The 13948-nt window shown below is 40.4% G+C and overlaps 1 protein-coding gene across 1 annotated transcript in view; it reads right to left on the bottom strand.

Annotated features, from left to right (window-relative positions):
* SPIRE1 (spire type actin nucleation factor 1) overlaps positions 1-13948 on the bottom strand; it is a gene marked incomplete at both ends in the record, with an annotated part of 122961 nt that overhangs the window by 37507 nt on the left and 71506 nt on the right. Inside the window, one exon of the mRNA XM_084283080.1 lies at positions 5949-6074. Coding sequence (XP_084139206.1) covers positions 5949-6074 — 126 coding nt within the window. The remainder of the gene's footprint in view (positions 1-5948; positions 6075-13948) is intronic.

Genomic DNA, 13948 nt, shown 5'->3' with positions numbered 1-13948 from the left:
AAACAAATGCACGGAACACTTACAGAGTTACAGTGGCTGCAACACACAACAAAACAAACAAAAAATCCCAGTCTTTTCCCTCATTTAAATGGCTCCTAAATGGAGGGATCAAACAAATCATGATGGGGTTGCAAGCCTGATGACAACACAGTTGTGAAAGTGGAGTCACTGGAAGCCTGGAAGTGGAAGCAGAGGCGAGGTTATCGGCAGAAAAAATTGGGAATCAGTTTCTCCAACTGTCCTTTCTGGAAATCCACTCAGCATTGTGTTTAACAGCTATTATGGTCACGAGACTATTAAGAGTAACTTGGCTAGTGACCGTATCTGTGAAATAAGTTAACCATTAACATTATTTAGGTATCTATTAACTAAATACCCGTATAACCGTATTTTGTACAAATAATACACCAGTAGAGCCATGTTATATAAAAAGTAATTTACTTTTTTAATTAGCTGTTTTCCAGCTGAGTCTCTAGATGGCATGAAGATAGGGGAAAAGAAAAAAAAAAAGAAAAAAGAAGAAAGGAATGATTTCATTTCTATTTATGTACTTAATTAGACCTTGGAAGGCTTATGTTTTCATACAGGTCAGGTTGGAATATATCCAGACAGACTGAAAAAAATTAAGCTATTAGATTAGACAGGAAAGAAATCATAGGGGGCATTGTTTAAAAGATCAGTAAGATCAGTACAAAGATGACTGACTGAAGGCTTTTTCTGTATTCTACCAAAAACTTGGTTAATTAAAAGGCATACCGTGGATAATGAAATTATGGACAAGTTTTTGATGAACATGGACTTTAACTGCAATTGATGAGGTAGGCAATTATAAAACTATACACAATTTTATAGAGTTTGGAAGGAATATTAATTGTAATGCTCTAGGATATACATCCATTCCAACAAATTTTTGAGATACAAGTCAAACCTACTGCGGCAGATGAAGACATCTGCCTACAAGACAATCCCTGTATCTTATGGCGCCCAGCATCCCATGCTGTCTTTTAGGACCTGATGTGGTGCCAGTAATGGGTTCAACACTCCCAGCTGAATGCTTAGCTCTGTGATAGGCTGTCATTGGTATTTACTGGTACCGCTCACAGGGTCCCAGAACATCAGAGGCTGGCCAGGCCCTCTGGAGGCCCCCTGTCCCAGCCCTCTGCCCCAGCAGGGCCACCCACAGCAGGGTGCCCAGCACCACGGCCAGGCGGCTTCTGCAGGTCTCCACGAGGAGACCCCACGGCCTCTCTGGGCAGCCTGAGCCAGTGCTCGGCCACCCGCACAGCACACAAGTGTGGCCTGGGGCTCAGAGCCCAATTCATACACATTGAGATCCCCCCGAGCCTCCTCTTCTCCAGGCTGAACAGTCCCACCTCGCTCAGCCTCTTCGCACTGGAGAAGGGCTACAGGCCCTTTACCACCTTCATGGCCCCTGTTGGGCTCTCTCCAGTGTGTTCTCAGCTCTCTTGTGCTGGGGAGCCCAGAACTGGGCCCAGTACTCCAGGTGTGGCCTCACCAGTGCTGAAGGAAAGGGAAGGATCACCTCCCTTGACCTGCTGGCAGTGCTTTGCCAACTGCAGCCCAGGGCACCATTGCCCTCTTTGTGGCAATGGCACATTGCTGGCCCCCTCAGGCAGTAAGCAGGCGTGGAGCATCCACCCCAGTGGGAAGAGAGCCTGGGCAGTACAGGGAGCTGAAGGAGGACCAGGGTAGATACCCCCTCAATTAAGCGGGTTCACAAAGTGGCCAGCAGACCAGACAGATCCACAGTCCAACCCAGATCCAGTACAATTTCTTTACTCCTGTGCTCGCACAGTCTCTCCCTGTTTCTCACAGTCACACTCGCTGCTGTCTCTGAGAAACGTGTGAGACCTTTCCAGATACTCCACAACATGAACATTTGTTTTATCTGGTGGACATCACTCACTTCTGCCTGCAGTTCTGCCTATGGCTAGGGGCCAACAACGGTGATCTCAATGACTTTTCGATGATCCTGAACAACATTAATCTTTTCTTTCAGATGAGGTTCATTTTAGCAGATATTCAAACTGTCTTTGCCTCACACACAGATACATTTCCTCCACCTTATTGTCCACGTTTACACACACACTATCCAAAACAAAGGGCAAGATTCCACTTTTGTGGATGTCTGATTGTAATTTTAAAAGCTCACTGCCTGAGATGAGAAACAAGCTGTACCCTATTTTTGCCATCAGTTATAAACATCTGAACTGCAGGACCATGGAGTCAGGAGGTCCTGGCCCATCAAAGACCACTTCTGGATGGCATCAGATAGTACAGGGGGTGGATCTCCTTTCACAGAGTTCGAGTAGCATACATATGCTGCCAGCAAGTTGAAAAGACATCCCACTAAACTTGCTACAAAACCTTCATCTTGCAAAAAGATGCAAAGTTAGGTCAGATTAGTTAACTAAATTTCAGCCTGCAGTTGCTGCTATTCCCAATAAATATGTATTTTTACTCCTTTTATTCTTTATCATTTTAAAAAAAATATATAATTACAACAGTAGTATCGCACCTTTCTTATCTCTGTCTTGATCACTGCCCTGTACAACTACTTGACATAACATTTCTTTGTCTTTAAGAATGGAAATGTCGTCTGCCTGTCTGCAAGTCATCTCCACTGCTGACCTCTCACACACAGAGAATCAAACTGGAAATAAAATCCACATGGCACCAAGTATGTGACAAAGTGCCTGAGACATTATATTCGACATCCATTGAGATGACCTTAACAGCTCACTCATCGCTTCATCATTTCTAAGTAATGCACTCACCCAAGTGCATGCCAGTAAAGCCCTTTCTGAAACTGTGCTCCATTTGCTAAGGCAGCGATGCTCACAAGACAGACTGGGGAGCACAATAGGCCTATACCTCCTGCCTCCTAATCCATCCCTTGTAATTCCAGTAACTTTCAAAGCCCTGAAATGTTTTTATACAAACAGAAAACAGCATCACAGCAATAGTTTCTTCTGTCTCTCAAAGCGCACTTTCCTGCTAAACCTGCCCTGGGCTGCAGCATAAGATCAGATTTGGTACAATCCTAGTAAATGAATTTCTGCAGATAAAAATTCTCCCTCTTCCACTGCAGTGGCATCGGCTGTTTAAAGTGCCTACCGAGCAAAAAGCACGAGCTTTATGTAGCTGGGGAACAGATACCCAGATACAATGCAGTGGCCCCAGGAAGAGCCCAAGGAATTTTGAAGTATTTTTTTTTTATTCGTAGGAAAGTTATTTTAAGCCATGTTTCTCATTTTGATCTTATCGCCACAACTAGGTCTGAGGGGTTCTAAGGCTCTCCAAATTAAGTTCTCAGTTTTTAAAATAAAGTTTAAAACTCCTGGTACCCTTAGGGTCACAGACACAATAGTACATGGTATAAGTTCTAATTGGAGCTGATATATATAGCTTGTTTTTTCCCTAATTCTCCAACATTGCAATCACCATGAATCGATGACAATAAAATATCCTTACTAGAGTATTAAGTGTTTCTCTCCATTATACCCATACAATACAAAAGGAAAAGAAAAAGGATTTTATTAACTTGAATTTTATTTAACTGTATTCCTCATGAATTAAGACTCTTCTATGTATTTGAAAAACCAAAACGTACAGAATACCACAGTTTTCACTGGCGCAAACCTAGCACGATTACATGATTCCTACTTGCCTTGAGTATAAACTATAGAGGTAATTTTAAAATGGAATAACAAGATTTACAGCATTCCAGCCTGTATTTGCTTCACACCTGTTTTTCCTTTGTGTACTACATTATTTTCAAGAATCACATTGTTTTTGAATCTATAGTTGGATAAAAGCTATAAGCAAGGATCAAGAATATCATAAAAACTATTTATATTCCAGAAGCTGCTTGTAAGATATTTTTCTTGGTCACTTCTTGTATGCCTGCTAGGGGACTGATCCAGAGTAAAATGAAATCAAATGATCAAAATTCTGGCTTCAGATAAGGGCAGTGATAAAAGTCCCATTGATTTCAGTAGGGCCAGAATTTCATCTACAAGGATTACTTCCTTTGACCTAAATGTGCTCTGAAACAATCCCTAATAGCCTTTGAGAGGCAAATGGTTCCTTTCATTTGAGATTAACTCATAGTATGCTCTACGGTGTTGTCAAATGCTGGGTTTTCATTTCCAATTACAAGATGATAAATAATCTGCAAATTCTAAAACACCCATGTAATTACTTTAATAAATTGAAAAAAAATGTTTTAAAGAATCACAATATGCAATATTTTACTTCAACATTGACAGCACTGACACCTTATTACTGCTTACTGCAGTCAAAATGTTTATGGACTACTGGAAATGTAGTTCCTCTCTAGGCAGAAATAAGAACTCCAAAGGGCCTTATCTTTGGGCTTCAGCACGGACCTTGCACTAGCTGTTAGTTGAAGTGTTTATAGCACAGATCCTTCAATTATCCAGTGGTTGGAACACCAAGGAGCAGTCAAATGCCAAGATGTGAAATTAATGATGTCAAGGTTTTAGCACCGAGACGCTGCATTCTGTCAGCTCCCTGCGTCAGCTGCACTGTAACGCAGGCGCTTCAGAAAACAAGAGGCTCTTTAGCCATGCTGACACCGTCAAAATTATCTGTGTATGATACCACTTCAATTTAGAAATTGCTTTCAGTTTGAGTAGGGCTGGAGGAAAAATGGAAGTGCAGCTTGACCCTGGGCAACAGAAAACCATCTCTGAAGGATTCGGCACCTTGGACGGATGCATCTCTGAAGAGGAGGAAAGACAGCAGCAGTCTCTTATGCCTCCGACTGGTTTGCATCTTCCACCAGTGCAACAACAGAGCTCTCTTGTGCTGCGCTGAAGCACACCTGACCCAATGATGAGCTGATTCAGCTCATGAACCAAGAAAGCCTTGGTTATTATTTTTAATTCATTTATTTATTTCCTGTGTTTGTTTTCTAGAATCAGAGGAATCAAAGCAGTGGGAGCACGTATGCATGGGTGGCACAGCTCTGCCTCTTTCAGTAGCAAAATTTACACCAGTCTGTAAAATCTTTTCAAAAGGCACTCTGGACCTTAGAGAAGCAAATCAGATCCTTCAGGTCTTTATTAAAAAGGAAAATTATGAAAGTGCTGTTATTTGGCCCGTTGACTTTGATGAAGAAACCATCCTTGAGAACTATCGCTCCCTTCCTGCCCTCACCCACGGGTTTTCCAGTGTAACCAACACCCACACTGAGTTAATACAACTGTTGATGGAGCTACTTTGCAGACCAGATCACTGAAACTATCTTCATTAAAACTAATCCACCCACCCTCAAAGTTATTCTTCAGCCAGATCGTTTAATTGAAGTGGTTCATAGGATGGCCTTTCGGTCAACAGGAACAACCAAGCACGCAGTGAGCATAGACACCATGACCTACAGGTGGAATTGTTTATGTATTTATTTATTTTAAGCTGGCTCTGCTGTGAAGCCTGTGCGACTGACAAACAAGCCAATCATACATCAAAGGCAAGGAAAGCTGCTGACTGAGGACAAATTACGAGCAAGAGAATCTCAGATAATTCTCAGCCAAAGACAAGGCATGAGAAGGAACTGAGGAAGGACAGGGAAAGCTCTGATTGTTCACAACACCAAAGCAGTTTTCAGACTCAAATACATTGCTTGCATGCATGCACGTTGGAATGGAATAGTACTGCATAACATCCCAAGAAATTTTTCTGTTTTCCTTCCAAATAGTCTAGTCACAATTAATAACTATTTCTGAGACATCTGTAAATGGTTACAGGCCAAATGAGAAAACAAAATACAAACAACACAGCTGTAGAACTACTCTCCCTGAACACGACAAATAATTTCCCCACATATCTGACATCCACTGCTGGCTGGGTATGGAAGTGATTCTGTAAGCCTAAAACACATTATAACAGATTTAAAAACTTACCTCTTTTGCACTTTTAATTTTGGCCAAGAAAGTGTACAGCTCCATTGTTTCAGCAAACAGAGCCCGACATACTGCTTGATAGTGGTTCGCTGCCTCTGATCGGGTTGGCAGGTGGGCAGCACACAGCTAGAGAGAAAAATAAACAGCAATTACAAACAATCCCTCATTGCCTTAATTATTGCTGCAGAGCATGAGATAACATGAAAGGGAACACAATGGGATATTTAAGGCACAAAAATCCATGAACAACGTTTAAGCTTAGGTGGAAATTGGGGTGCACTTTTTAATTTTTCTGCTCCCATTTATTTTATATTCATGAGTTTCATGAAGAGGACTGTAATAGAATAGATCAGCACTGATGCTGGTAGACGTAATCTTTTGCTTACAACATCCCCTAAGTCATATCCATCGCTTGTAAGTATTCTTCACAAAAATCTTTGCTGGAAACAGACAGAACCAAAATAATGTCTATAACCAATTTGCTAAAGTCTTAATACCAAAAAATTCCCAATACCAAAACCAAAAAAAAATGTGTCATGTATCATACTGGGGTATATATTAAAATACAACAAAATCTTAAGCAAGGCTTTAAAATGTGCCGTATTACTGTGGTTTCATAACAACTAGTGCTAAAACAATGATCAAGCCAGAACCTGAGGAAATGGGTGGCTACACTGAGAAGATCTCCAGAAGTAAGGCTTGAAACAGAAGCCTCTTTAGAGAAGAGCCTTTAATTAGCCCAGTGGCATATTTCTCTAAATCTCTCCTGCATTACACTGTACACTGTGGTCACAAAGGGCACAATACCAGTAAAGCTCAGACTGCATTTCCATATTGTTTCCCATCTGATTTAAATCCACGCTGACATTACAAGGCATGATCCTGAGGCCTCTGGCCACAGGCTCCCACTGATGCCCTTATGCTGGCAACTGAGTTTGTGCCCTAACTCAGAGGGGACTCCTCACCCAGGCAAAAATTTATCACAGTGAAGGAAGCAGGGCAGGGGAGAATTATTCTTCATGGCTCGGACGCACGTGCAGTAGCGCAGGCAAAAAGGAGCAACAGGAACACCCTGCCGAAACAGGGAGCGAGAGGGGAAGGGAGGATGGGCTGAACAAATTCTTTGATTTGCAGTCACATTTAGATTGGCTTAATCTCGCTGACAAATTGCTTTCTAAGGCCACAACCTCTTTGTTGTTTTTGATTTCCTCCAATTAGTGTAACAATACAGAGTCCAACGGTCAGATTTGATCAACTCGATAAAATTTCACAAGCACCATCTGGACTCCTGCAATATCCTGCTCTGATTGTTGTAACCACGTGTATGTATATTTAAATCCTTTTAGCTCTAAAAAAAGGATCTACATATACATATATATGGAAAGTGTATGTATATTTTTTCCTTCCTTCCCATATACTTTCCTTATATCTAAGGATATAAGGATTATTCTTATATCCTTAGATCTAAGACTATCTTAGATCTAAGGATGTAAGTATAAGGTTTTCCTTATATGTAAAGAAAGTAAGACAGACATTCAAAAGCTACCCTCAATTCACCGCTTTCAAATTTTATACCGCTTTATAATGACAGCCAAAATTTTGTTACACACTTCACATTTACTTCTGGGTAATCATAGTGGCAAAGTTAACATTTTTCAATTACTTTTTTTTAGCAAATCGTATCTTCTCCTTTGCAGGTAAAGGGAGAAACGATGAAACAGATGTGTCTCTAACGTGTGCTACAGTGACAACACCTGACACAAAGAGAGAAGTTGTGAGGCATTTCCCTTGACCTAATGAAAAGTCAGAATTATACTGCATTAAAACACATCAAATTCAGAGTATGGTTAATTTGTGTTCCTTTCTCTCAATAACTAATCAGGTCCTTACCTGCCTTACTATGTTTGGGTAAGCTATTTCTAGTTATTAACTGCAGCATGGATAAAAAGGATTTCATTCTACAATACACCACTTACAGGAATAATAATAATAACTATAATGGGCTAATAACAACAGCAATTTCAAAAAAGTCCTCAAATGGCACAAGTCTTCATCGGAAAGAATAAAACTTCATTATTCAGATTGCAGATAGGTTTTTAAGAATGCCTTTTTTCTTTATTTAGAAGCATGTTAATTAGAAACAATTTGCATCAAATATTCAGCAAGTTAATGAAATGCAGCAGTGGCAAGTTCAAGCAGGGGATGGATATAATCATGATTCTATGATTGAACATGAAGTAAAGCAAAAAATAAAATTAAATGCCTGCTGCAAAAGCTACCAGAAACATAACCACATAAGAAATCAACCATTTGATTTGTAATCATTCAAATACAGGTATGAAAAGAGGCCCAGTAGCTCCTGCTAACTTTCACGTTGTAAAAAATCAGTATCTGAGTGATCTTAGATCATGTGAAGATGCATTACATAAAAAAAAAAAAAAAAAAAAAAAAAAAAAAAAACACCCTTGTGGTAACATTAAATGACTTAGCATAATTTTTTGGATAGCGGAAGGTGAGCCTGAAGAAGAAGGAAAATGCAAATACGCCAGACTGATTTTTCTTCCCTGGGATCTATTCCACTTGCATGTTGTTCAGAAGTAAAAATGTAGGCAGTCAAGGCACACCAAGTATGAAACGTGACGTTTCTAGCCTAAGTTTAGCGTATTTATCCCCCTGTGCTTTTTTAAGTCGCATCTTTAATTTGGTATTAGCAGTGTCTGAGAAGCTGTGTTTCTGAAATGCACCACAAAAATCAGTCAGAATGCTTTAATATCTGAGGTAGGAAAGCACAGCCACCTAAGGTGCTCCTCCTCCTCCTCTTACCATGTCAGCAGCCGTGGTGCAGGACTGCAGGTCTGCGGTCTTTTCCAGCCATTCAACGCTCGTCAAGGAAAGGCAGCCTCTGTACCCTGCTTATTCTGACACTTGCCTGTTCATCTCTCCTGATACAACCTAAAACTATCCTACGGGGAATGAATGCGACCAGCACCCAGAGCGTAACACAAGGGCTGCTTGTTCTGCTTCCAACAAGTCTCACACAGCATGGGTGAAGTCCAATGATGTGGTCTTTGCAAACTGGTGGAATATCAAAAATATTGTCAACTGCTGAAATGGGTCGCTCTGTAATATTTCCATTTGTAATCACTGTGAAGAACTGGGATTTTTTTTTTCTTTTTCCTTTTTTCCCTTAACTAAGCCTATCCAAAAACCAGCTTGACCCAAACCATTCAATCTTTGCTTAGATCACTAAGAAGATTAGAGACTGTTTCCATCCACATTCAGGGTTCACAGAAAAAAGGCATTATGTAAATACCGGAGCCTTGCCAGCTCCTCTGTCCAAATTCACCCTCAATTGACTAGGAAACAGAGCGCATCAAGCCAAACCAGCGTTAACAGAAATCACAATTTAACCATCAGAAGAGATCAAACAGCGTTTCTTGGATGCATTTCAACATTAGGGACCACATAAAATTACAATGCGTTCTCACAGCAGACTCATCCACTAAAATCTAGGTAGGTTTTGCAAAACCTTCTATTTGGCTCAATACATGCTGCAAACTTTACCCAAACACCTGGCTTTTTGGAATTCAGATTTTAGAAGACAAACAGTGTTTCCACTTGCAATCACTTCGGGCAAAGTGCCTGAATGAATGTGCCACAGAGAATAAAAGGATCTCTTTTTTTTCCCATGGGACACAAAGGCAAGCTATTGATATTATGCAAAACGCACTACCAGGCTGCAAATGCCAGGCTTGTTAAGTGATTTTAAAGCCCTGGAGTATTAACATAAGACTTAGAAAACATACTTTTTTCTTAACCAACTAGAAGAAATGACTTGTAATCAACAGATCACTAAACATGCAACTGGACTGGGCATCAGCCTCATCCTCTGCAGCACAGCGCTGCAACAGGCTCCAAGAATAAAACTCAGCTTGAGATTGTCCTCCCAGCTCAAGGTTACTTTCAGAAAGATTTTGTCTCCGTGCACATGAACTAGACCTCATGATTATTTTGGGGTAGTGATTTGTTTTGTTTAAAAAAATAATATATATATATGTGTGTAATTTTATTCCTATTAATGTGAACTTCAAGGAGCATCAAAGCCTGGCACTGAAAAGCAGACAATCTTGCTTGAAACAACACCTGTGTATTTGTGCAAGTCAACCTAGCACTTGTTTAGTTTATTATCCAGAATAAAGTTACAGGGATGGACTGTTCAGAGCACCTAGACGTGGTTTGACAGGAGTCTGGAAGATGGTCCTGCCTGCTACAGCCACACTCGTGCTTTGTACAAGGGACTTTTGCTCAGCGCTAGTTTTGAGGCAGGTTTCACAGGACCTGGATGGAGCCACTCACCTTCCTGCTGCTCTCCCAAGCTTTCTGGGCAGAGATTTGCCCCTGGCTCCACGGCTTATAACTGCAGTGGGCCAAGAATGAGCTGATCCCTGAGGTACTGCGATAAAGGACTTCAGGGGAAGACTAATGAGGTAAGACTGTGATAATGCAAAAGGAATGGGAGCAGAGTCAGCTATTAATCCACAAAATCAATGAACAAATTCACGGAAAGTACAGAAAGTATTCAGAGAAAGTTACGATTCCTGTAAAGCTGCCTTCAGAGCCTTTTGTGAATTTTACACAGATCTTTCAAATGATCAGTCGCAAGAGCAGTGGAATGTCCAATTGCTCAACGTGTGAGTTCCTAATTAATTTCACACCTCAAGGAAGAGGCAATTTGTGAAAAGTGATGCAAATAGCTACTGTTTGTGGTGTCAAGCAGACCTACCTCATTATTTAAGTGCTCCCTAGCAATCCGGTAAGGCTTTCCCCTCACGCAGGGATTTGTTGTTTTCCATTTTTTCCATTGCTTTGAGGTGGACAAGAGAAAAACCGTGTAGTGCTTAACAGCTCTATTACACACGATCAGAAGTCAGTCCTCCCCATAATATGACCTATCATACACATTTTCACCTCGGTGATTTTTCTAATATGAAAAACTAAACACACCACCAAAGCTACTGCACTTAACAATAACAGGTACAGCTTGACTAAATAATGGCGTGCCTTGGTTCCCTCTTGCAGGATCATAAAAAGAAGAAAAAACATAGCAACTGAAATGCAAATCAAAACTGCACGTGGGAATTAGATGACAAAAGGACTGAAAACAGTGCTTTGGATTCTGGATCCTTAAAGAAGTGTCCAGTTGTCTGTATCAAAGTCATCGTTAACCATGCTCAGCTCTGCAACCTCTGAGGATTAAAGGCTTCAAGCAAATTATTTACGTATAAACTGAAATGTCGAACAGGAATGGGCTAACAAACATTCGCAAATGCTCTCCTGAATCAAAACTTAGTTCGGTGTGGAAGAAAAAGGGAAAGATTCATGTGGGTAGACCGTGTTTGGGAAGGCTGAAGTACCATTTCCTACACTGAAATGTGTGTTTATTTTTGAATTTATCTTTGAATATAAAAAAGCCAAACTTGAGCAATTCAACAACGCTCAGTATGAAACTGGTGCACAGCAAAGGGCTCTCCTCAACTATTTTCTTCTAAAAAGATTACCCATCCTGACATTTCTTACAGGTACCAATTGTCTTCAGAAGCTGAGTGCGATGATTCACGTTAGTACATTTCACAACTGTTTGAAAATAGGCCTAACTACTTCTCCTTGATATGAGACAATTTAAGCGGCGATGACAATCTTGATAAAATGTCAATAAGACAGCAACACAAAACTAACACCTCACTGACTTGTCTCATTTATAAACTTGAACCTTTTCCAACAACAGAGATAAATTAAAGGTGAGGATGGTTTTCACTCTGTTACATTTACATGATGCCGTATTTAGGAAGAAAAAGTCTCACAAATACTGAACACAATTGCTAACACTTCTGACAGCATTTAAAACTTTCATGGGTGTTAAGAAAGGGAAATGGCAGTACTGTATACATTACAGACTATTTGTCAGCCTGATCCCATATTTTTCATGCTTAGTGATCCTTATTCTTACTCTTTGTTAGCTTCCTAAGTAACTTGACTTTTTGACCATCAAAATAAAGACTTCAAATGAAGGTCAGCAGGTATTTTTGTGAGAAGGTATCTCCACCAGGTAATTTGACAACATTAATTTTTAAACGTCTAACTAATTTTATGTGCTACTGCAGTCTTGACAAAGCTGCCTTCATGTAAATTCACGTTTCTTCTTGAAAGCTATTTAGCCATTATTACACCTCAAATATACCCCCAGCATACAGCTGTGCTAGAATGTGTTGTGTGTACTGCTAGCCTGTTTTTTTGCAGTGCCTCTGGACTAACAACATCCTGATTCCCAAAGGAGCTTGTTTCAAAGGAGCCAATTAAGTGAAAACCAATTCTGCATTCTCTCCCGGTTTCAGAGAAACTGTGCTCCGTTGTTCCTTAGCAGAATAATGGAGGAATTAATAATATAAATATGCAGCAATCTGAATTTGCTAGCTCTTGTTCTTTGACTATTCAGTGGAACATCAATGGGATTATTGATGAGCAAGGGTGAAATCCTACAAATGATATTTCCCCCCTTTTTTTTCTACAGTAAATGTCAACCCCTGCAACATACAGCAAAGCCACTCGTTAGCCTGTCAGCAGCAACCATTTTCTAAAGCTGTCTGCCTCATAACAAGGCAACAGCTCTGTGTACACTCAGCAGCTCTCATCTGCACCACTCACGCATTTATCTGCCTTTCCTGCAGAGCAGCAGCATGAAGGATGGGATGGAGGCATCTCGGTGAGGAAGCTCGCTTCAGAAGTGGAGTAGAAGCGTAGATGGGGAAACGTGATAAAATCGGATAATTAAAGGAGAAGGGGAGTGTCTGTACATATTACCAGGGTTACCTGCACAGTTGTTTAACTAGCAGCCCATTAAACTGTGGAAACACCCTTTACATTATTAAATAACTTAGACCCGAACAACTGATAGCAACGAGTTTTAGCCCTGCAATGTGATTTTGTATGGCTGTCAGACATGCTTCTCAGGTCCTCCTTAGGACTGGCAGGTGCCTTCTTACTGGACCTGCTGCTTCTGCTCAGCAGAGAAGAGAAGAGAGCTGGTTTTGTACCCGGATGCTCGGCGTACGTGGCAGTGAATGAGAACAGCACAGACGCCCTTCTCCATTTCCCTCTCCCCAGGCCTCCACACAAACACAGAAAGCAGTCAGTGCGTTCAGTGCAAGCCTGAACAAAACAGGGCATCTCTGGAAAAGCAGTGAAGAATAAAAGAGGAAAAAAAAATACCAAGACAACAAAATAGCTGGGAACGACTCTTAAATCAGAAAACTCAATCTCACTGATACATATAGAAAAGAAAGGGGAGAATAACACAGACAAGGTTGTTTCTACACCAATTCTTCAATAATGCCCATTAATCTCATTATTAAACAGTTCAGATGTTTGCATACTCAGTAAGTACGAGACAGTGTATTAATGTAAAGCAGTATTATTCATGAGGCACTTAAAAAACAATTAAAATATATCAGCTAAAATAAAAACACGCACTTTCCTGGGCAGCAATTTACAGTTTGTGTATAGAGCTTTAACATGTATGTGTGTGGGAAGCTTGTTTATTTTTATGTAAAGCACTGAAACTTCTCTTGGTAGGCATAATAATAATTTGCTTTCATGTCTTGTCCTGAAGCATGACTTTTCATTCCTATCCAAAAAAACAGATTTCCAGCTGCATAACCAAACAACCTGCATTACTAAACATAACAAGCTTTTAAACTTCACTCCCAATGAATAAATCCAGCAACTTCTAACCAGTCTCGTTTTGCTTTCGTTAGATCTCAGCATATGGAAAGCTATTCCTTTATGTATGCCGTACTCCTTATTTGTAGTTCCTTTGTCAGGGAAATCAAGTCTTGAAACTGATGGCACCAGAATGCCTACAGAAAAATTCTTCCTCCTCTTCTATGAAAGTATGCTTAAAATTTTTAGCCATTGAATCTCCATTTACAATTGTCTTATAAAAC

This window comes from Netta rufina, assembly GCF_964035555.1.
Source record: "Netta rufina genome assembly, chromosome: 2".
Lineage (NCBI taxonomy): Eukaryota > Metazoa > Chordata > Aves > Anseriformes > Anatidae > Netta > Netta rufina.
The sequence above is the reverse complement of the archived record's forward strand: the minus strand, read 5'-3'. Positions and strand labels throughout refer to the sequence as shown.